The sequence below is a fragment of the Oncorhynchus masou genome, chromosome 2 (genome assembly GCF_036934945.1).
Source record: "Oncorhynchus masou masou isolate Uvic2021 chromosome 2, UVic_Omas_1.1, whole genome shotgun sequence".
NCBI classification, from domain to species: Eukaryota; Metazoa; Chordata; class Actinopteri; order Salmoniformes; family Salmonidae; genus Oncorhynchus; species Oncorhynchus masou.
Genome location: NC_088213.1, coordinates 34,044,651 through 34,068,119, shown reverse-complemented (window position 1 = coordinate 34,068,119; position 23,469 = coordinate 34,044,651). Strand labels below are relative to the sequence as shown.

Here is a 23,469-nt window from a genome sequence, read left to right as displayed (position 1 = left end):
AGGGTAGTGTGTACGACCCAGTACATCACTGGGGCCAAGCTTCCTGCCATCCAGGCAGAGGAAGGCCCTAAAAATTTCCAAAGACTCCAGCCATGGAAAGCGGAAACGGAGCGCCAAGTCTAGGTCCAAGAGGCTTCTTTACAGCTTCTACTTCCAAGCCATAAGACTGCTGAATGGCTAATCAAATGGCTACCAAGACATTTTGCATTGATCTTGCCCCCTTCTTTTACTCTGCTGCTACTTGCTGTTTATTATCTATGCATAGTCACTTTACCTACATGTACCTGCATGTACATATTACCTCAATTACTTCACTAACCTGTATCCCGCACATTGACTCAGTATCGGTACCCCCTGTATATAGCGTAGTTATTATTTTATTGTTACTTTTATTTATTTTACTTTAGTTAATTTAGTAAATATTTTTCTTAAAACTGCAGTCTTTTAATTAAAACTGCATTGTTGGTTCAGGGCATTTTAATGGTAAGGTCTACCTACACCTGTTGTATTCAGCTCATGTGACAAATACATTTGTATTTGATTTGATTTTGAAACAGAGATAGTGGAGCATGTATTGATACAGTGTGGGAAGTATGAGAGGGAAAGAGAGAGGCTGATATCTAGTATGAGGGAGAAGGGAATACAGGAAATTAGTTTAAAGAGTATACTGAGTAGAACGTCATTAAATACAGTCTCAAATATTTTGTAATATTTTTTAATGAGAATCGTGGCTGGAAGGTAGAATTTAGTTTCTCCCTGGCCCACTGTCCAATACTGTAGGTGGCGGTAATGCACCATAACGTTGGATGCCAACGCCCGACAAAGCCTAGCGAAGGAGAAAAATAAGATGGCAGACGTTACCGAGGTGGATGCAGAGAAACTCAGCAAAAAGTAAGCCATTGTCGATTCACTCTTTTTTTAGACAGCATTTATGAAGACGTTTGCAACACTTTGATGGTGTATGTGGATCACATCCTTGTTATTAAACGATAAAAGTAGTAGGATATTGTTGCACCAGTTCGGATAAAGCACGATGGAAAAACAAGTTTACCATAGCGAATGTGCATACAAATTCCAATGGTCCATTCGGTTCAAGTTGCATATCGCGCGTGCTGCTTGTAGTCCTTTAATGTGCACGCATGCTTGCTTATCATCATATTCTGTGCGTAGATGACTACAAAACCCATATTGCATCGTACAAATTACCCATGGTTATTTGCTGATTTGAAGTTTCTTGTTTTCATGTAGGTTTATGAACAAAACCACGTTTTAGCGAAAGTAGTGTTAGCCTTTTTAGCTTTACCGTAATGCCAAATTCAGCAAACTTTCAAGTGATACTGGTGTGCTATTTATGTGGGGAAACATTGAACTCATCAGCTTTATGCATCCAAGCGAATTATCCTATAATCCCACTTCTGCAATGGGATTGATTGCTAGCTAGTGGATTTAGCTAGCTAAATTACTTCTAGGCTACATGGTCTGACTGATCAGCGCAGAATGATAGTGAAAATGTTCTTCCTACTCAGTGGAAAAATTACCCAATTGTCATACTTGAGTAAAAGTAAAGTTACCTTAATATAAAAATGAGTCAAGTGAAAGTTAAAGTAAAATATTCCTTGTGTAAAAGTCTAAGTATTTGGTTTTTATTATACTTAATTCTTATTACTTATATTAGGCAAAAACTACGATTTTTCTTTTAACACTGACTAGACAGGGCATATCTGAAATGGTGAGAACGGGTTTTATCAACAAAAAATCACAGTACGTTTTTGGACTCATTCAGCAGTTTTAACCTGATTCAATTGGAAATTAATGTTAAGTTATTCCTAAAACAAATTGAAAATGATGCTGTTGCTGCTTCCTGACTTCACCAACCGTTCAGGTCATACTGATATGCTATTTATGTGTTGACAAGAACTTTTGATAAATGGCTCAATGTCAAAACAGAGTTTGTGTCCAAATCAATATGCAGACACATTTTGTGATATATTAAACACTCATAGCGATTTAAGGGGGAAATCAGATTGTATGCGCTGTTGAAACCAACACAAAAAAAAAACAGAAACTGGAAATATTGTTTACATCACTATCACTGGCTTAAAGGACAACCTGTTGAAGACAGCCAGCTACATTTTGAAGTGATGCATTTTTGACCCACCACTTCAATCCGGTCTTATGTAGCAACATTTGAAATAGTGTTTTTTACATTGGATGAAAATACAGACTACAAAATAGTATATCATACACAACACTGGTTAACTTGTAACCCCACTTTTGGGGTTACAAGTTAATGTCCCTTGAATGTTTTGGTACACCTACTGGAGAGCTCTTCTTTCTCTATATCCATTCAGCGTAGTTCCCACCCTCTTAAGCCCTAGCCACATCAATCTCTTTAAGGATACACATGTGAGTCCATGTACAGTTGAAGTCAGAAGTTTACATACACTTAGGTTGGAGTCATTAAAACTAGTTTTCAACCACTCCACAAATGTCTTGTTAACAAACTATAGTTTTGGTAAGTTGGTTAGGACATCTACTTTGTGCATGACACATGTAATTATTCTAAGAATTGTTTACAAGTTATTTCACTTATAATTCATTGTATCACAATTCCAGTTCGTCAGAAGTTTACACACTAAGTTGATTGTGCCTTTAAACAGCTTGGAAAATTCCAGAAAATGTCATGGCTTTAGAAGCTTCTGATAGGCTAATTGACATAATTTGAGTCAATTGGAGGTGTACCTGTGGATGTATTTCAAGGCCTACCTTCAAACACAGTGCCTCTTTGCTTGACATCATGGGAAAATTAAAAGAAATCAGCCAAGACCTCAAAAAATAAATGATAGACCTCCATAAGTCTGGTTCATCTTTGGGAGCAATTTCCAAATGCCACGTTCATCTGTACAAACAATAGTACGCAAGTATAAACACCATGGGACCATGCAGCCATCATACCTCTCAGGAAGGAGATGCGTTCTGTCTCCTAGAGATGAACGTACTTTGGTGCGAAAAGTGCAAATCAATCTCAGAACAACAGCAAAGGACCTTGTGAAGATGCTGGAGGAAACAGGTACAAAAGTATATATATCCACAGTAAAAACAAGTCCTATATCGACATAACCTGAAAGGCCGCTCAGCAAGGAAGAAGCCACTGCTCCAGAACCACCATAAAAAAGCCAGACTACGGTTTGCAACTGCACATGGGGACGAAGATCGTACTTTTTGGAGAAATGTCCTCTGGTCTGATGAAACAAAAATAGAACTGCTTGGCCATAATGACCATCATTATGTTTGGAGGGAAAAGGGGGGTGCTTGCAAGCTGAAGAACACCATCCTAACCGTGAAGCACGGGGGTGCTTTGCTGCAGGAGGGACTGGTGCACTTCACAAAATAGATGGCACCATGAGGTAGGAAAATTATGTGGATATATTGAAGCAACATCTCAAGACATCAGTCAGGAAGTTAAAGTTTGGTCGCAAACTTCCAAAGTTGTGGCAAAATGGCTTAAGGGCAACAAAGTCAAGGTATTGGAATGGCCATCACAAAGCCCTGACCTCAATCCTATAGAAAATGTGTGGGCGGAACTGAAAAAGCGTGTGCGAGCAAGGAGACCTACAAACCTGACTCCGCTACACCAGCTCTGTCAGGAGGAATGGGCCAAAATTTATTTTGGCCCATTTTGGGAATCTTGTGGAAGGCAACCCAAAACGTTTGACCCAAGTTAAACAATTTAAATGTAAAGCTTCCAAATACTAATTGAGTGTATGTAAACTTCTGACCCACTGGGAATATGATGAAAGAAAGAAAAGCTGAAATATATCACTCTCTACTATTATTCTGACATTTCACATTCTTAAAATAAAGTGGTGATCCTAACTGACCTAAGACAAGGACTTTTTACTAGGATTAAATGTCAGGATTTGTGAAACTGAGTTTAAATGTATTTGGCTAAGGTGTATGTAAACTTCTGACTTCAACTGTACTTCATTATCAAAAGTCAATGAAAATGCTTAACTTTTTTTGACACTCAAACGTGATTAGACAGGACAAAGCTGTTTTCACGATGTCAGGTATATCATCAAAATAAATCAATCACAGCACTGACTCAGTCAGCAGTTTTTACCTGATTTAATTAGAATACTATTGGAAATTAATGTTGAGTTCCATTGTTATTCCTAAAACATAAGTTGAAAATAGTTATCGACTTCAAAATCGTGTATCATACAATGCAGTTGAGGAACAATGGGTAAGTAATTCTGCTTTGAAAGTAAAACTTGTATCACTACTTTTGAGAAAATGGCCATTGAATGTTTAGGTACTCCTACTGGAGAGCTCTTTGTCTACACCCATTCAGCATAGTTCACACCCTCCTTGAGCCTATCCCCACCAATCTCTTTAAGGATTCACATGTGAGGCCATGTGCTAAACAGAGTGAGTAGTGTAGTAAACAAACAAAGATTTCAAGACTAAAAGTAGTGAAAGTAGTAGCAAAAATAATTAAATACAATAGATGGTTGTAATCATCCCCAGACACACCTGGCTAACTTGATGGGTCGTGTTATCATCTGGCGAAGTAGTATTTTGTTTAGATGTAAAGGGTAGCTAGCTAAATAATGAACCATAATCCCAACCCATACAGTACAAACAGATTGACGTACTGAGCAGCTCATGTTATAGACAGAAGCATGCTACATTACAGACCAATCCAAACTCATCTCTCGGTATGACCAGCCCCATCCATTATTTCAGCCAATCATGGCCAGCGGGAAGATTCCTGTCTTTTTCCTTGGCTAAACCAACTGGGCTCGGAATTTAACAATTTGATTCATATTTACAGATGGCATTCAAGTTTGTTATTAAGGCACATGAAAGTTCACGTTCCAGAATGCATTTCTATTTTTATCCCCCAAAAATGTTTTACATTTAAGTGCCTCACCTGTGAATTAGTGACGTGCGACATTCGCCTAGCTTCCTGAAACGATTCACGTTTTGATTTGGGGTTCGCCAAAACAAAGGGAAATGCAACACTTATTTGTCAATCACTCATATCGATATCAAGTTGTAATCAATAGAACAGGGGGGGGGTCAGATTGCAAATCCTGTTCAAAGGGACCCTACTGAAAAAGCACATGGAATCTGGGAATAATGTGGATATCACTGGTTAGAGGACAACTTGTAGAAAGCAGACAGCTACATGTTGGATTGTTGGATTTTTTTTAAAAAGTGGGTTGCCAATGTAGAACGTTTTTTTTAAAGCAACACTATTTTGTTAGTCACTCATCACATTAACATTAATAGAACGGGAAAATGATTAGGTTGTATGCTCTGTTTAAAGTTGAACTGACAACACTTTAACTACTCAACAAATATGAAGAAATTGAACTAATCCTGGGAATTCCAATACAATATAACTAGCAAGGCAATGATCACAAGTCAGTCATAACATGGCTAATAAGCTAGCAAATCTATTTATTTAGCAAGCTCAAAGCATGGCGCCTAACGTTAGGTCGCTAGCCAGCCAGCTAAGGAGGATGTCATTGGATGAGTGACTGACCTTTTTCCCCATATTGTTTTTGGTGGTTACAACTAGAGATACAGGTGTCATTTGTTCAGCTAGCAATAAATGTGAATCGCGTTGCTGGCTATCTAGTTAACTATGCTGAACTTGAACAACTATTATCCAGTTAGCATATCTCTTGCATTTGTAAATTCACTCTGGCTATCTACTCCAATTTTAGAGCACTCTCGTCTGAATGTGCCAGAGCGCAGAATAACTGATGAATTGTTGCCACTAGTGCAGTTAGTCACTAATGCTCTAAATAACATGTAAACAGCCTAACCAGCTCTGCTAGAGCGAGTAAAATGGTCGAGTGAGGTGGCCATTTGACTTGATGCTTGACTGCCATTGTGAGGAACGCTCGGATCAACCCTACTCCTCAACCACAGCGTCCAGTGTAGTGTGTGTGTGTGTGTGTGTGGCTCTGAATACTTGGAGAGCAAAACACTCTGAATTTACGAACAGACAATCTGACAATGCGCTGAATTTACGAATGACCCAGAGCACACTGACACACTGAAGGTAATTAGTTGTCAATCAAATGTATTTGGCATTGATCAACTGTGCGTGCCGGAAAGTTCCCATTCAGTTGTCAAACGTGGGTTGGGGACAAGCATGCATTGCCAGGCAATGGTTTAAGAGTGTTCATCTAATCTCGCTCTGGATAGCATTAGTTGTTGATCTTGCTGTTGTTGATGTGCATAACTAAGGGAGAGGGAGCCTACCTTTTCATGGTTGATTGATCAATAGGACTCCCATGATATTTAAATATTTGTAGAAATCCATTCAGGTGTATTTTGTGGCTTTTGGCGAATGCTTTCTAATGATCTAAAATCGCGTCGTTGCTACTGCCAGTAAACACAGTCCAGTTCAAATCGAATGATAGGAGGCATGTGTGGCATAAAGGCCTACTGTTGGCTTTGATTGGTTATTCTGCACCAGTCTGCGTAGACTCTGGTCCTGGGTGAGACAGATGTTTTTTTTGTGGTAAATTATTTACTGCAGTATCTATTATTTTTCTCCAAACGCATGGCCACTTTCCCACTCTACATTGTGATAGTTTTCAAATGTTGTTCCCAATCATTCTATGAATTTATTAAGATGTGGAAATGACCATATCTAACTGGTCACATTGTCAGAAAATGTTTTTTTTTTAAGTAATGTTGCTAAAACGCTGTCAGTTCCCTATTCAAATGACACACGGAATATGAGAATTTTTATATCACTGGTTAGAAGAGAATTTACAGTCATTCTGTAAATTCTGGAATTTCGCTGGGAAATCAGTTGCTTTGTTATTTAACTTAACCAAATCACGACCCGAAATAGGACATCAACATTGACAAGGGTTGGTTGTTCATTTTGAACGATAGTTTGACTCTTAAATCTGTGTTTTGATGTGAGGCCAGGGACTTTTATAGAGAGACACCCCCGGTATATATCAGGGCCATATGAAAATGAGAGTTTTCGAACTGCAAAGTCCTGCGACTTTTACTCCATTGTAGTGGAGTAAAAGTAGTCAAAAAATATTTAAACTACTTATGTAGTACTTCAAAGTGTTTCTACTTACTTTACACCAGTGTTACTAAACCCATATACACTGAACAAAAATATAAACGCAACATGTGAAGTGTTGTTCCCATGTTTCAAATTCACAGAAATAAGTCAGCTGTGTGTGTGTCTCTCTCCAGGTCTGGTCATTGACTGGTGTAGCACAGTAGGTCAGCCTGCATCACCATGCTGACTCTGGTGGTCAGGACTGCCAGGCACCAGGTGTGTCAAGCCTTTGGGGTCAGGGCTCAGGGGGTAAAGTTCGCTCTCCCCAGCACAGTGTCAGTCCCAGCTCTAATTCAGGGGAATCGCTGGCGAGGTGACAAAAGGTTGGTGGCTTTTCCGTTCAGTGAGAAAAACAACTAACCTTTTGTCATGAATGATTCCCTTTTTAGGAATTACTTGTATGGCTTTATAAAGTAGTCTCCCGAGTAGTCCTCAACCTCGATCCTGAGTCCACTAGATACCCTGATGTTACCCTCTGTGTCTGTGTTGTTGTTGTTGTCAGTGAGCTGAAGAGGCGAATGAAAGCTGAGAAGAAGGCATCTGAGAAGGAAGCCAAAGTCAAAGAGCAGGTTGAGCAGAAGCAGACCAATGATCAGGCTGTTCAGAATGCATACGGGGCAGATGAGGAGACCCTGGACCCTAACGTGAGCTATATGGATGTTTATGATCGTCCTTCCCTCCCTCTTGTGATTTTCTTCAGAACATTTGACTGCTGATCTTAGTAGAAGATTAAAAATATATATTTCTCAAAAATAGGGCTGCAGTAATTGAGCTCTTGTACATTTGCAGTAACCTCACTTTATATTGTTTATTCCAATAGCAATACTTTAAGATCCGCACTCAAGCCATCCAGGCTCTGAAGGGCACAGCAGAGGACCCATACCCTCACAAGTACAATGTCGATCTGTCGCTCACAGGGTTCATTGAGAAATACAACCACCTACAGCCTGGAGACCAGCTAACAGACATTGTCCTCAATGTATCAGGTACTGACAACATATTATTTCAAATCACAATATTTGAAAACAGTTGATGTTGTCATTTGATGGTCAATCTGTATTTTTTGACATGTGAAACTCTGTGGTTGGCAGGTCGTGTTCATGCCAAGAGAGAGTCCGGGGCCAAGTTAATCTTCTATGACTTGCGAGGGGAAGGCGTCAAGCTGCAAGTTATGGCAACCAACAGGTACAGAACATGGTCCTTCCCAGAACTACACTACTCATGTGAGCTCATAACTCCCACATGTATCTTTTCTAACCCCGACTGTCAATCTTTCCTGTCAGGAGCTACAAGTCTGAGGAGGAGTTTGTGCGCATCAACAACAAGCTGCGGCGTGGTGACATCATCGGTGTTCGTGGTAATCCAGGGAAGACCAAAAAGGGCGAGTTGAGCATCATTCCCATAGAGATGACCCTGCTTTCACCTTGCTTGCACATGCTGCCCCACCTCCACTTTGGTCTCAAGGACAAGGTGAGCACCTTCACAATCCTGTAGTGGACATACAGAAAGCATGTCAGGCCTTCATATAAATGGGGCAGTGGTTAGTGGTTAGAGTGTTAGTCTAGTAACCGAAAGGTTGCAAGTTCAAACCCCCGAGCTGACAAGGTACAAATCTGTCGCTCTGCCCCTGAACAGGCAGTTAACCCACTGTTCCTAGGCCGTCATTGAAAATAAGAATTTGTTCTTAACTGACTTGCCTAGTAAAATAAAGGTTAAAAAAATAAAAATAAATGAGAGATGATACAGGACACCTTTAATTCATGTAACCTGCAGAAGAAATTACAATTTTTTGGGATCTTCACACTTTCTCTAACCCGTTGCCTCCAGGAAACACGATTTCGCCAGCGATACCTGGATCTGATTCTCAATGACTATGTGAGGCAGAAGTTTGTAACACGTGCCAAGATCATCACTTACCTCCGCAGCTTCCTGGACGGGCTGGGATTCCTGGAGGTGAGGGAAATGGCCACTAGGGGGCACTTAAAAAAAAATATATATGGTTTGTCAGGAAAATTACATTGGAGTGTGGAGGAGTTCGGGTTAAGAGTTCAAGTGGGGTAAAGCTCTCTTCTCTTTGATGTGGAAAGTTATTTTAAAGGTTTATTTTTCACAAACAGGGTTTTGGTGATAGATGGAGATAGGTAACTGAGACTTTAAAACCACAACACACGTTTCTTACAGATTGAGACGCCCATGATGAACCTGATTCCTGGTGGGGCTGTGGCCAAACCCTTTGTGACCTACCATAACGACCTAGACATGAACCTTTACATGAGGATCGCTCCTGAGCTCTACCACAAGGTAACATGTCCCCCGAGGAAGGACCAATAACACATGAAAAAACACTTTCAACTCCATGCTCATATTTACGTGTCTTCTTTCCCCAGATGCTTGTGGTTGGGGGGATTGACAGAGTGTATGAGATTGGACGGCAGTTCAGAAACGAAGGCATTGACCTCACCCACAATCCAGAGTTCACCACCTGCGAATTCTATATGGCCTATGCAGATTACCATGACTTGATGGATATCACAGAGAAGCTTCTCTCGGGTGAATGAAGGGGGTGTTTCTGCTTCATCATTCTGGAATGTGAATATATAGTGTTACTCACAGTGACATGTAGGTATGTAGCTGCTAGGTTCCATAACTAACTGGTCTACTCTCTCTCTTCCCATCAGGAATGGTCAAGCACATCACTGGAGAGTACAAAGTGAAGTATCATCCAGAGGGTCCAGAGGGCCCGTCCTATGAGATCGACTTCACTCCTCCCTTCAGGAGGGTCAGCATGACGCACGACCTGGAGAAGGAGATGGGCGTCAAGTTCCCAGCTGCTGACACCTACGACAGTGACGGTAAGATAATGAATGCCGGTCAGTACAGTGCCACAGCTATATCTCTATATAATTATAGAATTTCCTAGGTTGTCTTACTGACCTGTCCCTCTCCATCCACCCCAGAGACACGTACATTCTTTGATGAACTGTGTGCCCAGAAAGGAGTGGAGTGCCCTCCTCCTAGAACCACTGCCCGCCTCCTTGACAAGGTGCCTTTTCTAATTTACATCAGGAAACCCTCCTCCTATAGCCCTTCCGTGTTGTTGACATCACGACTAAACTGAAGTTGATGTTTATCCCTGCAGTTGGTGGGAGATTTCCTAGAAGTCACGTGTATCAACCCCACGTTCATCTGTGACCACCCACAGATCATGAGCCCCCTGGCCAAATGGTGAGCTCTTCCGATCCATATTAAACTCGTTTAAAAACAAGCAACAATGCTCTTATTCACATTCCAATGGACTGCAGGTTACCATTTCAAATAAGAGTCAACATAGGTCTTGCAGTGCCCCCTGCTTGTCAATGCTGATGTCTCTAGCTATGTTCTCCTTGATCTTTGCCCATACAGGCACCGGTCAGAGAAAGGCCTGACGGAGCGTTTTGAGCTGTTTGTATTGAAGAAGGAGATTTGTAATGCCTACACTGAGTTGAACGACCCTATCAGGCAGAGGGAGCTCTTTGAGCAACAGGCTAAGGTCAGTGTGCCTGGGCGAGTCGGCTGAGTAATGCTAGAAACAATGTAGTAGTTGGAGCCACTGAACTGACACATTTCCCAAAGATTCTTGCCTTACGTCAACTTAGTTACCATTGGTGCTTCATTTTCTTTGTGATATTTTCCTGTTTGAGCCACCACCCTGTAAATCTTGATGAGCTACTTTGTTTTTCATCTAGCTTCTGTGTGAATTTTTGTGTTTTATTAGGCCAAGGCAGAGGGTGATGACGAGAGCATGTCCATTGATGAGACTTTCTGCACGGCACTAGAGTATGGCCTGCCACCAACTGCTGGCTGGGGCATGGGCCTTGACCGTCTTACCATGTTCCTCACAGACTCCAACAACATCAAGGTACAGTCAATACATACAGACAGAGGTCCATATAGATCCTGTGCAATCTCTAAAGCACTGTAGGCCTTAATGCTCAAATCAATGTAGTTTTTCAAGTCTGTTTTGGAATACTGAGTGTTCAAACAGGAATTTACAAGTGACCAAATGGGGGGGGGGGGTCAGATGGCAGTCATTTGCGGACATGGCTATGCTAGTTGTCATATTAATGACTGGTGTGTGCTCAGTGGTGTAGTCTGATTGGTGGTGGTGCTTGTGCTTCCTATCACTCAGAAGTTATGTAGCAGCTAAGATGACGACAATGTCTGCCATGGATGTTTCCCAGTTGCTTTAAATGTTCAAAGTCATAGTGTAAGAACACTTATAAAGACTCAAAGGATAAGATGATCCACGTTTCAAAAGGAGTCCTTTTTGGCTAGCCACAGCAGTCCGCTAGCTAGGTAGCTGTTCAGCCAGTCATTTGTTTGTAAACCATTAACAAGCTCGTTAGCTACCACGTGTTCTTATCACACTGTCAACCGAGTAGCTAGCAAGCAACAAGATATGCCAAATATGTCTAAAAAACAATAAATCAGATTTGACTGTTCAGACACAAGTTGAATGGCCAGGAATCAGATTTGTATCTGACTTCCATTGTACTGTAGCACATGGAACCAGATATTTCAAGCCTTGATTCCAAGTGCTTTTTGGATGTTCAGACTGCAGGAAAAGTAATAGATTTGAACCGGAATTGCAAAATAATTTACATGTGAGTCGCTTCAAACTGCCAATGGAACAAGGCTTTAGGCATGCATGTTTATTATTATGCAGTAGGGGACACTGTTTTGATGCTTGTTTACACATGCAATACACTACAAACTTGAATGCACTTCAGCAGGACTCTGTCTGTGAAACCACCTGATGTTAATTCTGTTTCACAGGAGGTGCTGTTCTTCCCTGCCATGAAGCCTGATGACAACAAGACAGCCCCTCTCACAGAGGGCACCTCTGTGTAGTATTGTGACCTCGCCTGCTGGCAGATCTCTGCAGAGGTTGGCATGGTGATGAAGCCTGGGGAAATAATCAGATTGGTCTGGTCTCACTGTGTCCCGGTGGAATTGACTGTTTTCCATTTTATCATATGGTTTGAATCTTGCAATCTGCATTATTAAGGGAAATAAGTTACTTAAATAATTGTTCCACCATTACATTAAACATTAAATTGTATGCTCTTATTACCTTGTGCTTTGTCTCTATTCCTTCTTCCCTCATTAGTGTGGTGGACATCCAAGCCCAATGTAATGTCAGTGAATGAGGGTTTCTGGACATGTTTGTTGTGTTATTGTATGCTATACAGTCCAACTACTAAAAAAAATATGTTCACTCACAACTGCCATTGGCACAAAAATAAAATTTGACAAATATGTGATTCTGTATTCCCATGTTTGAGTTACATGTCAAAGTATGTGTCTGCAGCTGATATACTGTAGTAGTAGGCTTAGGTTACTGGTCTGTTCTTTAGCCATGGTCTTTATTACGTACTTTTTCATACATTTTTGGATAAACCAGGGGTGTAGTCATTCAGCCGCATCTGTTGCAAAACATTTCTTAAACGGAAACAAACAAAACGGAGGAACGTACCAGAATTTGTCCAATAGAAACTGTTTGGCAGAATGACCACCTATTCTGTTATAAAATGTTTTGTCTTTTTTCCAAACAGAAAACATTTAGAAACAAACTAGAGTTTCTATTGGACAAATTCAGGTAGCACAATCCCTGTTTCCTTCTGTTTGTTAAATGGTAAACGGTTTCTGTTGCAAGACTTAATGAATACACCTCTAGTGACTGAATATTTGACGACCAATGTGCACCCCACCCCTAAAAGGATTGTGTGGGAGGACCTGTGTACAATACCTTTGATTAGAGGAGGAAGAGCACAAGGTGAGTAGATGTGTTCTGCAAGTTCATTTCTAGTGAATGCAGTCAGTCACTTTCTAGTCATGATGCAAAGTACTGTTGGACCCTAGTGTGAAATCTATCAAAAAAACAGAATTTGTTTAACCCTCCTGTTCTGGTCAAATTGGACTGATTTACAAGTTCTCTCTGAGAAATTGAGTTAATTTCATCTGATTGTCATAAGGTTCCATGACTGTCCACACAGGGCATCTGAACACAAAATACATTTAGTTGATTTTCATAAAACTTTGGGTGTTTGATTTAACTTTTGTACATCTGTGGTGCTCCCGGTCAAAAATTACAGGTCATTAGAAATGGGGAGACTACAATTAGTGTATAAAATGGAGTTCAGGCACATGCCCATTCATCAGATGGACACACTTCCTCTCCCAGACCCCCACATGCATGTGTGTTTGAGCACACACACACACCTCACTCCCCTTCTTGGGTTCCATGACAAGGAATCTTTCCCAAATAGAATCTTTCCCCCATGAGAACCACACCTGTTGGCATTCTCACAAACAATCGCAACATTGTTTCAATAACATATAGAACTTTTCTCGCAGCTCTGGTATATAAAGCTTTTTTGAGGCCTTGCTCACAATTCATTCTGTGGCTGCACAATGATCAAAAGATAGGTAGTCCAAACGATGTCGTCATTCATGTACGTGAGGCTATTAACCTTATCTTTAATCATGACAATGGTGAGGAGGAGAGTCCTTGTTAAACTTTGACAAAGTAGTCTGATAAATAGCACAATATGTTTCATCTGAGTATTTGTTATAGTCAAAATAGTCCATACATTATGCATTTTTTAACTCAAAAACGAGTTGTATGAGCTCAGGTCAATGAGGCCTACAGGCCATAAATAGCAAGTAGAAGTTCAAAACGTGTAATTTTCGCAAGAACTTAAGTTGATAAAAAAGATCTAACAACATAATATATGGGTTGTTATGGATTATGATCAACTATAACGGGGCGGTCATTTTGGACCGGGAACACAATAAATTAACATGAAACGAACACAACAGGATTGTTAATGAAAGCAACACTATGTTCTAGGAACTGTTGCCCAATCTCAACAGTTGTGTACTACAGTACAATGGAAAACGGACACAAAAGAAACAGTGACGGGGTTGGGGCTGTAATATTCATGGAGGGAAAACTATTTAGAGTCATAACCTACCAAGCATAATGAGATTGATCGCGTTCCCCTGTTCAGATGTTGCATGAATCAACCAATGGTTGAGTGCCATGGCATAGATTGACAGATTGTTATAACGTATGTGATTAGCTGACAGTTAAAATACATATCCAGGCAGTGTAAAATATGAAATTCTTCAGCAACGCCTGGGCAGAGGAACGTGCCCAAAACCTTATGGTTAGTTCCACAATACCATAAAGATGCAGAGTAGACAGACCAATAGACAGACGAAAATCTAACACTGCCAACTATGCGGAAAACAACTATTATATTCCGAAATATTCTGTTGCGCATTTATTACGCCTTGAGAGTATCCATATAAGGAAAAGCCTTATCGGCAAATACGGTCCAACTTCCAGAAACTCCTGAAGAAAATCCGCTTCTATTTAATATCGAGAGCGCGCAAATGGTGATTGTGCGCGTTCCACTCAGTCAATTGCATGTGTAATCATTTCGGCCGACACTGAAGATGGCGATGAGACTAGCGTTCCGGTGCCTTTCTGCAAACTTTTCCACAGTACTGGTTCAGCTTTCTCGACCTGTACAGATATCCGCAAATCCGCCCTTATGGAAGGCAAACACCGCACGGACACTGAGCACGGCCTCGCGACTGTTCACAGGTAACAATTTGTTACAATGTTGCCCAAATTGGCACTCTCAGTGTTGCATGCTAGATTTATCAACATCACAATTGATGTACGGGTCTGTGGCTACACATTCCAGTCGCGGAGGGGGAATAATCTCACGCTGTTTTGGTGACTTTCCCACGGTACATTTCAACACGTCAGAGAGAGCATGAACGGTTTTTATTTTATTTGGTGATCAGCATATCCAGTTTTATAAACTGTTTAGAACGAATGCACTGCTAAGAAAGTTTGGTCGATGGCACAAATTTAAAAAAAGTAGCCTAATGCTGGCCGTTACGTGGTCTAAAAGTAAACTATTCTCTCGTTATTTCCAGACAGAAATCAAGTGATTTGTTTTTATGAAATTCCAATGGAATTTTGGGATTCCTTGACCAGCCTGTCGAACAACGCTCCCGCGATAGGTTGGTTTAACCGTAACATTTTGAATTATATGGTCGCTTTCCATAAACTGCTATCTGGGATGTCCCCAAAGGTAGCCAGGTTGATTAAAGCTTTCATTTTTTTAAATAAGGCTACACTGTAAAACATATCAGAGGTTTAACTTGACCTTGCAACGATTTGCTGGGTCTGCTATCCACGGTCTTAAAAAACATTAGGCTTGTTAGGCACTCACACCCACTGTATCGTGCCCCAATGTAAAGGATAATTACTAACAGCAAGTCACGCACGAGTTTGGACATGGGCTGGTCAGGAGTAAAACATTTGATCATACATCTATATTTAGCATATTTACTACATGTGTAATCTGCAAATGGCAAATACATGTGTGGTGTTTTAGTCTAAATGATATTGAAGATCTCCATTAAGGTAAGGCTCTCCCCTGAGTCTTTCAGACAAACCAGCCGTGCCCCAGCATCATGCACAGTTCAATCTGGTTCAAACCTGTATTTTTTTCCTGCATGATCTGATGCTAGCATTGGACACTGAGGCATTTCATTCCTCCCCAGCATATCGGCAAAGATTGACAGCGTTTTACATAAACCATATTTTAATGTTTCTTGCTCAAAATCTGGATTACATATCTGTCCAAAATAATATAAAATATTACTAGTTAATTTAATAGAAGGAACAGCCTACATAGCAGATTAGAGGAAGGATGTTTGTTTTTACTTCAACCAATAGAGAACTGTTAAATATGTGTGCTCCCTCCCACCACTCATACTGTGTGCAGTAATAGCTGGAAAATGCTGGTACATTGTATGAGCAATTGACATCACAATAGTGATAGTAATACAATTCGCATTTAGTTTGACATTACAGGGCTGAATGTGGGGCAGTACATTAACAAAAAATACTGCATGATGGCAAAATATAAAGTTAGGTTTGTAGTTTTGCACAATACTTTTTGGCTCTGGTCCATAGTACACTAGTGTCCTTTGGACGGTCAGTATCAAGGGAAATGTTTGGGATGGGTACTTAGTGAAGTTACCCCCCCTCCCCAGAGTTTGGAAACCCTAAATTGATTGTGTACTCATAGAACACAGAAAAACTAAAATTATGGCCGTGTCAACTTGTCAGTGTAGTGTACTAATACTTTATTAGTCTGCTGTTTTTCAATGCACATGCATCCCATTATCTGACATGAATGTCTATTCTTACAGCCCTCAAATTCACAGACAAGCATGAGTGGGTACGAGTAGAGGGTGGAGTTGGTACAGTTGGCATCAGCAATTTTGCTCAGGTAGGTAGTTTGGTTGATACTTTAATCAATGATTTAGTGTGCTGCTGTTCCTAAATTACTGATAATCTGACATTTATTGGTCTACATAATGCCTGTATTGTCTTGAGAGATTTATTTTGGGACTTTGCACCTTGTCCTGCAATACAAAGACATATACAATTTTACATATGTATGACTATTGATTACTTGTATTATGCCTGACTTAAAATTTGAGGGCCAATCTGATATTTGTGCAATAACTTTAAGTTTACCACAACTTTCATTGGCCTTATTTTATGCTTCATGAAATCAGTTACACGTTAGAATTCTTCCCAGACTTTCCTCAAGGTATAATTCAAATATGAATATCTGCTAAAATGTTAGAATTTGTGTCCCTCCATTGTAGGAAGCATTAGGTGATGTGGTGTATTGTGGACTCCCTGAGGTGGGGCAAAAACTTGAACAAATGGGTGAGATTTTTATTCAGGTTTAAGTTTCCTCCCACAAGTAAATGAGCTTTGTTGCCAGTAAGGAGGGTTTTGCATGTCTTTTGTTTGTGTTTCAGAGGAGTTCGGTGCTTTGGAAAGCGTGAAGGCTGCTAGTGAGTTGTACTCTCCTCTGACTGGAGAGGTAACTGAAATCAACACAGAGCTGGCAGACAACCCTGCACTAGTGAATAAATCCTGCTACGAAGGGGGTGAGTATCAAGACAGTGACATGACAAATCGGTTGATATGTATGTTTGACATTTTAGTCATTTAGCAGACGCTCTTATCCAGAGCAACTTAGATGAGCAAATTAGGGTTGTCTTGCTCAAGGACACATCGACAGATTTTTCACCTATTCAGATTGGGGTTTCAAACCAGCATCGGTCTGTGGTGGTAAATAGATGGCTACGAATAATACAGATGAGAACTCTCTAGGTAGATAGTGTGGTCTACAGCTTATCATAAGGTACTCTACCTCAGGCGAGCAATACCTCGAGACTTCTTTAATATTAGACATTGCACACTAGCTGTTGTTGACAAAAAGACACACACCCACACCCCCACACCCCATCCCTACCAGACGTAGCTTCTCTGTTCTGCTGGACAGCGGAGTCAATCACCACCTTCCGGAGACACCTGAAACCCCACCTCTTTAAGAAATACCTAGGATAGGACAAAGTAATCCTTCTCACCCCCCCCCCCCTTAAATGATTTAGATGCACTATTGTAAAGTGGCTGTTCCACTGGATGTCATAAGGTGAATTCACCAATTTGTAAGTCGCTCTGGATAAGAGCGTCTGCCAAATGACTAAAATGTAAACCAGCAACCTTTCGGTTACTGGCACAACGCTCTTAACCGCAAGGGTACCTGCCTCCTCCTTATGTGATTTTTGTTGGTGAATAATCATTCAACACTATTAATCCCCATCCTGACAATGTTACTGATGGTTGCCCTGCTCTTTGACTTCCAGGCTGGCTAATTAAGATGACTATTGACAACCCTGCAGAACTTGATGGCCTCATGGACGGTGGCTCCTACGAGAAATTGATCAAATCCCTTGATGAGTAGACTGCTCGACTCTCCATGTTCTTTTTTTAAATATTCTTTTTAATGATGACTACAGGTCTTTCACACTAATCCTATCTGGACGGGCTGTAAAATCTCAGCTCAAATGGTATTATGTAAAGTAGCCCTATTTATTTTGCCTGTAATTGTTTCATCACCAGGATAACCAAAATGTTAATTAACAATGCTCATCTATGTGCTTATTGCTGATGAAACCACAAGACAACCTGAAGGGTTTGTTCCCATGTCCTGTTGGCACAACGATAAATCCTGTTGGCACAATAATCAAGGATTTATTATTTCAGGTGCTTAGTTTGGACTGAAAGAAAATCCAGACAAGTGGCAACAGGTTGGAAATGAAGTCAGATAAATTTAAATACAGCGTACAATCCATTGGGTTTTTTTCATTAAGACTTTTATATTCCATCTGGTGGGAAGGATGGAATACAGTACTATTCACTTCCATAAACCACCTTAAGTCATTAGCTAATAGTCAAAACTTAATTTGGTGTCTGGCAATGCAAGACTAGTCAACTTTGGCTGGCATCCTGGCACTTCCAAAGACTCCCACACTTGTAGATTCACATTCTTCAGCAAGATAACCTTTTAGAACAAAAGACTACAGCACAAATGAAGCAAGAATCAATTATATTTGGGATATTTTCGTAATTTGAGGTAACATCTGGAATATGTGGGATATATTGCATTTTTTTTGTTACACTGTTTATACACACCGCCTGTATTTATATACTGGATGGTGGCATAGCCCACTAATGTCTACTGCTATACATATTTTTGGTGTAGCCCTATATATGTGTAGATTTCATTTGAATTACTGATTTGTCCTGACATTCATGATATCTTGTTTTTGATTATTTGTGTACTTGTTTGACACTTTTACTGCATTAGGAGCTAGGAAGCCAAGCATTTTGCTGCACCTGCTATAACCTCTGCTAAACTGTATGTGACCAATAAAATTTGATTTGATATACTGCTGTATTTTCCAACCCAAGTGATTCAAGCTAATGGTAACTGAACATTACACTCCAGTGATATTAACACATTTAATATATCCACACAGTAGCACTGATTTATTAACATATAATCAGCACAGTCAGTTAATGGAACAGTAGTATATATTGTATACCTATTCCTAGAAATTACCCTGCTTTGAACTAGACCTTTTTGTTCTGATGCCTAGCATGTGAAAAACCAGGGGATAGAGAAGCACTGCTGAAACAAACATGCTGATGATACTGGCCGCTTCTCGTTGCTAACATTGACTCTCGGCACACCTTGACTTTTGCCCTTAGATCAAGATAGAGATGAGGTGCAGGGGAGGGTTTGGTCAATGATTAATGGCAAAAGTGGGCACAGAATCAGTATAACAGAGAAACAGCAAATCTTTGACTATATTATTTTTAACCTTTAACTATGAATGGGAATGGGGCTTAAATACAGAAGAATACCATTTGGCTGTCGGACAGAGAAGATCCTCTCAGGATGGTCCTGTCTTGACGCAATGAGCAGAGTGACGGTGTTGCTGTTAATGTGCACTTTAAAAAGTGTGTGCTGCATATCTTTACTGTGATTTCAAGATAGTATTAGGGTTTAATATTTCGATGCACAATGCTCCTACATTGAAAACATGTAATTCATTATCATTACAATGAGAAGGGAAAATTGGGGGATACTCTGAAAAATAGGCTGTGTGAAACAGGTCCATAAGTGAACCGTGTAACTTTGTGGGGCTGCAGTGACCCATTGCGGTGTACCTACAAAAATACATCAGAAATAAATCAGATTTGAGTGTACGACCATTAGTTATTGAACAAAGCATCTTTCATGCATGCATACTGGTTGTTTCAATATGTGTTGTATTGGGGCTTGATTATGGTATGAAAAGCACGTTAGCATTATGCCAAAACCAAGAAGATTTGATATACTAACAAAAAGCGTACAAAAAGCTAATTCGATCTGAATGGATTCTGAACAAGATATATATTTTAAATCGAAGATTATGATTGAATCTGTTTTAATACAACTCTTCACACGTGCATTTTAGTACATCCGTTTGACGAACCATTGCGTCTACCATTGGGTGCCATATCCCACAATGCACAGTTTTAGAACTTCCTTTTTCCTTTCAGCCATTTTCCGCCTCAGACGGTATGTGAAAATAAGCTCACTGTCTTTCAAACGAAATCGCTCTTAATCCTCCAATATATCAAAATGTATGTTACTTTTATGCATTTATTGCCAACGTGTATGATGTTCTCGTTCAGAATATATGACTATTGATGAGTTAGTTGAGATAAAGACAAGCCAGATAGGTTTAGCAGTCAACCTTTCTGGGTTGCAGACGCATGTATGTCTGTGTTGTCAGTGACGTTACAACTGTTTCATTGTCACCAACCTGTCGGTAATGATCTAGATTATCGACAATTAACTCCAATGATTACGGAGCTATTAACACAGTAAAATATACGTATGTTTGTGTTGAAATCAATTGCTGCATCCCCAGTTAGCCTGGACGTGGTGGCTAGCTAACTGGCTAGCATTTAGCATTCTTTTTTTCCCCTCCACTGGATGGGCTGATCTTATTGCTAAATGTGATTAGCTTCTACATGTGTTAATTTCCTGTTTCAGGGAAGTAGGCAACCATGGCACCCAGCCGGAATGGCATGCTTTTGAACCCACACTTTCACAAAGACTGGCAGACGAGGGTGCGCACCTGGTTCAACCAGCCCGCAAGGAAGACTCGCAGGTAGGCCTTGATTGGTTACATTGGTTTTAAGTAAAGTATAATGGTTGGATAAATGTTAACTTTTGGTTGAACTGTCTTGCGTTTCAAACGTCTGCTGTATGCAAACCTACCAGCTATTAACTCGCATGTTTATGTGATGTACCTCGTTGGTTAACTAGCTGTATGGAATTATGACTATGGTGTAGTTTTGTTGTGTGCATGACATGTATGTATGTATGTATGTGACGGAGGTCTATGTGATGAACAGACTCCTCATTTTTCAGACGAAAGGCCCGTCAGATCAAGGCTCGTCGTATTGCCCCGCGTCCTGTGGCCGGACCCCTCCGGCCTCAAGTCAGGTGTCCCACCATCAGGTATCACACGAAGGTGCGCGCCGGACGTGGCTTCACCCTGGAGGAGCTCAAGGTAAGAGGAATATTAACAGTACATTTACTTTGTGAATAATAACCTCCAGGTTTAGGAAGTGTTAGTACGTTATGTAAGACTGAACAGCCTGAAAGAAAGGTGTGAGTTTATTGAATATATTTTGGCTTGCAGACTACTATAACCTTTTACAGCAGTCAAGTGATGACAAATCTCCGGAATCTCTGTACCTCCTTGATGATTCAAGTTGAACCTATTTGCTGATGTCTGCTTGTTTTAATGTGTGCTGTGCATATGAAAACTTAAAACTGGTAAATTGTTTCATAACATGGGGCTCAAGCCAGTTATTAACCCATTTTTGTTTGACAGGCTTTTTTGTCTGAATGTAGCAATCTACTTGTATTGAGTTATGTGCAAGCCTTCACACTCCTAAAAGTCTGGGCATGGCTAGCAATTAAATGCCCAACAGTCCTCAAATATTTGGTTCACTGCTTTGCATGTGCTTTGTACTCTAGGCTGCCGGTATCCACAAGAAGACAGCCCGCACCATTGGCATCTCTGTTGACTCCCGCCGTCGCAACAGGTCATCGGAGTCCCTGCAGGCCAATGTACAGCGCCTGAAAGAGTACCGCTCCAAGCTCATCCTCTTCCCCAGGAAGGCCTCCGCACCCAAGAAGGGAGACAGCACTGTAAGTGTCAGTCATAGAACGTTGGGTTGAGTGTTTATTAATATATGGGACACTCATAACCATATTGTCAAAGTGATTGCTTCATTTGAGGCTCAGATTATAAATATTTGCGTTGGAAGATTTCATCAGTCATGCGTAACATTGCTGTTAAACGTGATTTCAGAAAATTATCTTGTGATTGAAATAAAGAAACCTGGGTTGTGAGCATCTCTTGGGCAGCAGTCAAGTGATGACAAAATCTCCGGAATCTCTGTACTACCTTGATGATTAGATTTGAACCTATTATCTGATGACTGCCGGTTTCATGTGTCCAGTGCCCATTCTGTAGTTTCTGAAACGGCCTGTTAGCAAGGAAGTTTTGGAGTTAAGCTGTAGAAATTGGGCTTCAAACTGGTCTGTGGGGGTTTTGAAATGTTTTACTGCATTTTGTGCAGAGTAACATTGATCTGCATGGTTATCTGGACTTTGTTTACGTGCTCTGTTGTAGATTTAGTTTCAGTTGGTGTGCAATTAAATGTTTGAAATCTCTTCTCTTCACCCCAGTAGCAATTTAGGTTGATTGCACTGTCTTGAATGTGCACATGGTAGATGTTACTTTTCCTGTGAGCATTAAAACCTTTCCCTTTCTCCAGGAGGAGGAACTGAAGATGGCCACGCAGCTCTCTGGCGCTGTCATGCCCATCAAGAATGTACGTATCACATTCATATCACTTGATTCACCCAAAAGAAAGGAATTTCATGTTATTTAAAACAAACTGATTTGGGTTATTGAATATAAGTGGGATGACCAGGTCATAATTTAAATATTTGGAGGATGTATCTAGAGTCTGTATTGAACATATGTTCGAGCTCTTTCAGCAGTCAAGTGATGACAAATTCTCCGGAATCTCTGTATTACCTTGATGATTCTCTTTGAACCTATTATCTGATGACTGCCAGATTGTGCTAGGCCTTAACTTACAGAAGTGGACGTACAAATAATTAAATCATTGAGTAATAACTTCGTACCTAATCCATTCATTGTATTTGACTTTCTCTGACTGAAATGCCCTACTCTTAATGAGTATATATTTACATCAACATTGTTGTAATTGGGCTCTTCTCCCTCTGCTGCAGGTACACAAGAAGGAGAAGGCCAGGGTGATTTCTGAGGATGAAAAGAACTTCAAGGCTTTCGCCAGCCTGCGTATGGCCCGTGCCAATGCTCGTCTCTTCGGCATCCGTGCCAAGAGGGCAAAGGAGGCGGAAGCTGAGAGTATTGACAAGAAGAAATAACCGTTAGTTTCTATGGAACTTTCAAAAATAAAAACGTGTATAACTTCACCTGTCATTTTTCAATTTGAAGGGTCATGTTTGTTACCATCTCATCTTGTAATGTTAATTTTTTATTGCAGTTGTGGATACATTTCTGTTCAATGGTGTTAAACACTCAACTTTGGTACATTTAAAAAAGAAAAATTCATGCGTTAGCATTTCAATTCACATTTGATGGGTTATAGAAATACAGGCATCAATGCTAATGTTAAATAGTCTTTACTGTGTTGCCCAAGAGACAAATGGATGGAATACATCTTGCCCAGTCACTACCAGCAAGTGGCAGCTGTACTACATTGAAGATCCCTCACCCTGGCATTTTCAAATTGT

The 23,469-nt window shown here is 40.5% G+C and overlaps 3 protein-coding genes and 3 non-coding genes across 7 annotated transcripts; all 6 read left to right on the top strand.

The window, feature by feature from the left end:
- The first annotated feature begins 781 nt into the window (after positions 1-781).
- LOC135559430 (lysine--tRNA ligase-like) lies at positions 782-12,414 on the top strand. Of its 2 annotated transcripts, XM_064993583.1 has the most exons (15): positions 791-891; positions 7,246-7,434; positions 7,614-7,755; positions 7,932-8,097; positions 8,203-8,296; positions 8,395-8,581; positions 8,939-9,064; positions 9,293-9,412; positions 9,499-9,661; positions 9,790-9,963; positions 10,069-10,154; positions 10,251-10,336; positions 10,514-10,640; positions 10,866-11,009; positions 11,927-12,414. In XM_064993583.1, the coding sequence occupies exons 2-15, from the start codon at positions 7,292-7,294 to the stop codon at positions 11,999-12,001; spliced, it is 1,833 nt and encodes a 610-aa protein (XP_064849655.1). In that variant the 5' UTR covers positions 791-891; positions 7,246-7,291; the 3' UTR covers positions 12,002-12,414. The 2 variants fall into 2 exon arrangements, with proteins under 2 accessions (XP_064849662.1, XP_064849655.1); XM_064993590.1 differs by lacking the exon at positions 7,246-7,434 and having other exon boundaries at positions 782-891.
- A 1,928-nt stretch (positions 12,415-14,342) lies between these two features.
- LOC135559419 (glycine cleavage system H protein, mitochondrial-like) lies at positions 14,343-18,997 on the top strand. The gene is made up of 5 exons (XM_064993574.1): positions 14,343-14,765; positions 16,394-16,473; positions 16,859-16,922; positions 17,018-17,149; positions 17,912-18,997. The coding sequence occupies exons 1-5, from the start codon at positions 14,615-14,617 to the stop codon at positions 18,007-18,009; spliced, it is 525 nt and encodes a 174-aa protein (XP_064849646.1). The 5' UTR covers positions 14,343-14,614; the 3' UTR covers positions 18,010-18,997.
- A 1,074-nt stretch (positions 18,998-20,071) lies between these two features.
- LOC135559408 (large ribosomal subunit protein eL13-like) lies at positions 20,072-23,148 on the top strand. The gene is made up of 6 exons (XM_064993566.1): positions 20,072-20,175; positions 20,656-20,773; positions 21,037-21,178; positions 21,652-21,825; positions 22,458-22,514; positions 22,942-23,148. Exons 2-6 carry the CDS (start codon positions 20,670-20,672, stop codon positions 23,098-23,100), a joined length of 636 nt encoding a protein of 211 aa, XP_064849638.1. The 5' UTR covers positions 20,072-20,175; positions 20,656-20,669; the 3' UTR covers positions 23,101-23,148.
- Positions 21,339-21,417, top strand: LOC135506490 (small nucleolar RNA MBII-202). Its single transcript, XR_010450520.1, has one exon. It is a non-coding gene; the product is annotated as a small nucleolar RNA MBII-202 (small nucleolar RNA).
- Positions 22,053-22,132, top strand: LOC135506475 (small nucleolar RNA MBII-202). The gene has a single exon (XR_010450506.1). It is a non-coding gene; the product is annotated as a small nucleolar RNA MBII-202 (small nucleolar RNA).
- On the top strand, positions 22,694-22,773 carry LOC135506480 (small nucleolar RNA MBII-202). Its single transcript, XR_010450511.1, has one exon. It is a non-coding gene; the product is annotated as a small nucleolar RNA MBII-202 (small nucleolar RNA).
- Positions 23,149-23,469: the final 321 nt, after the last annotated feature.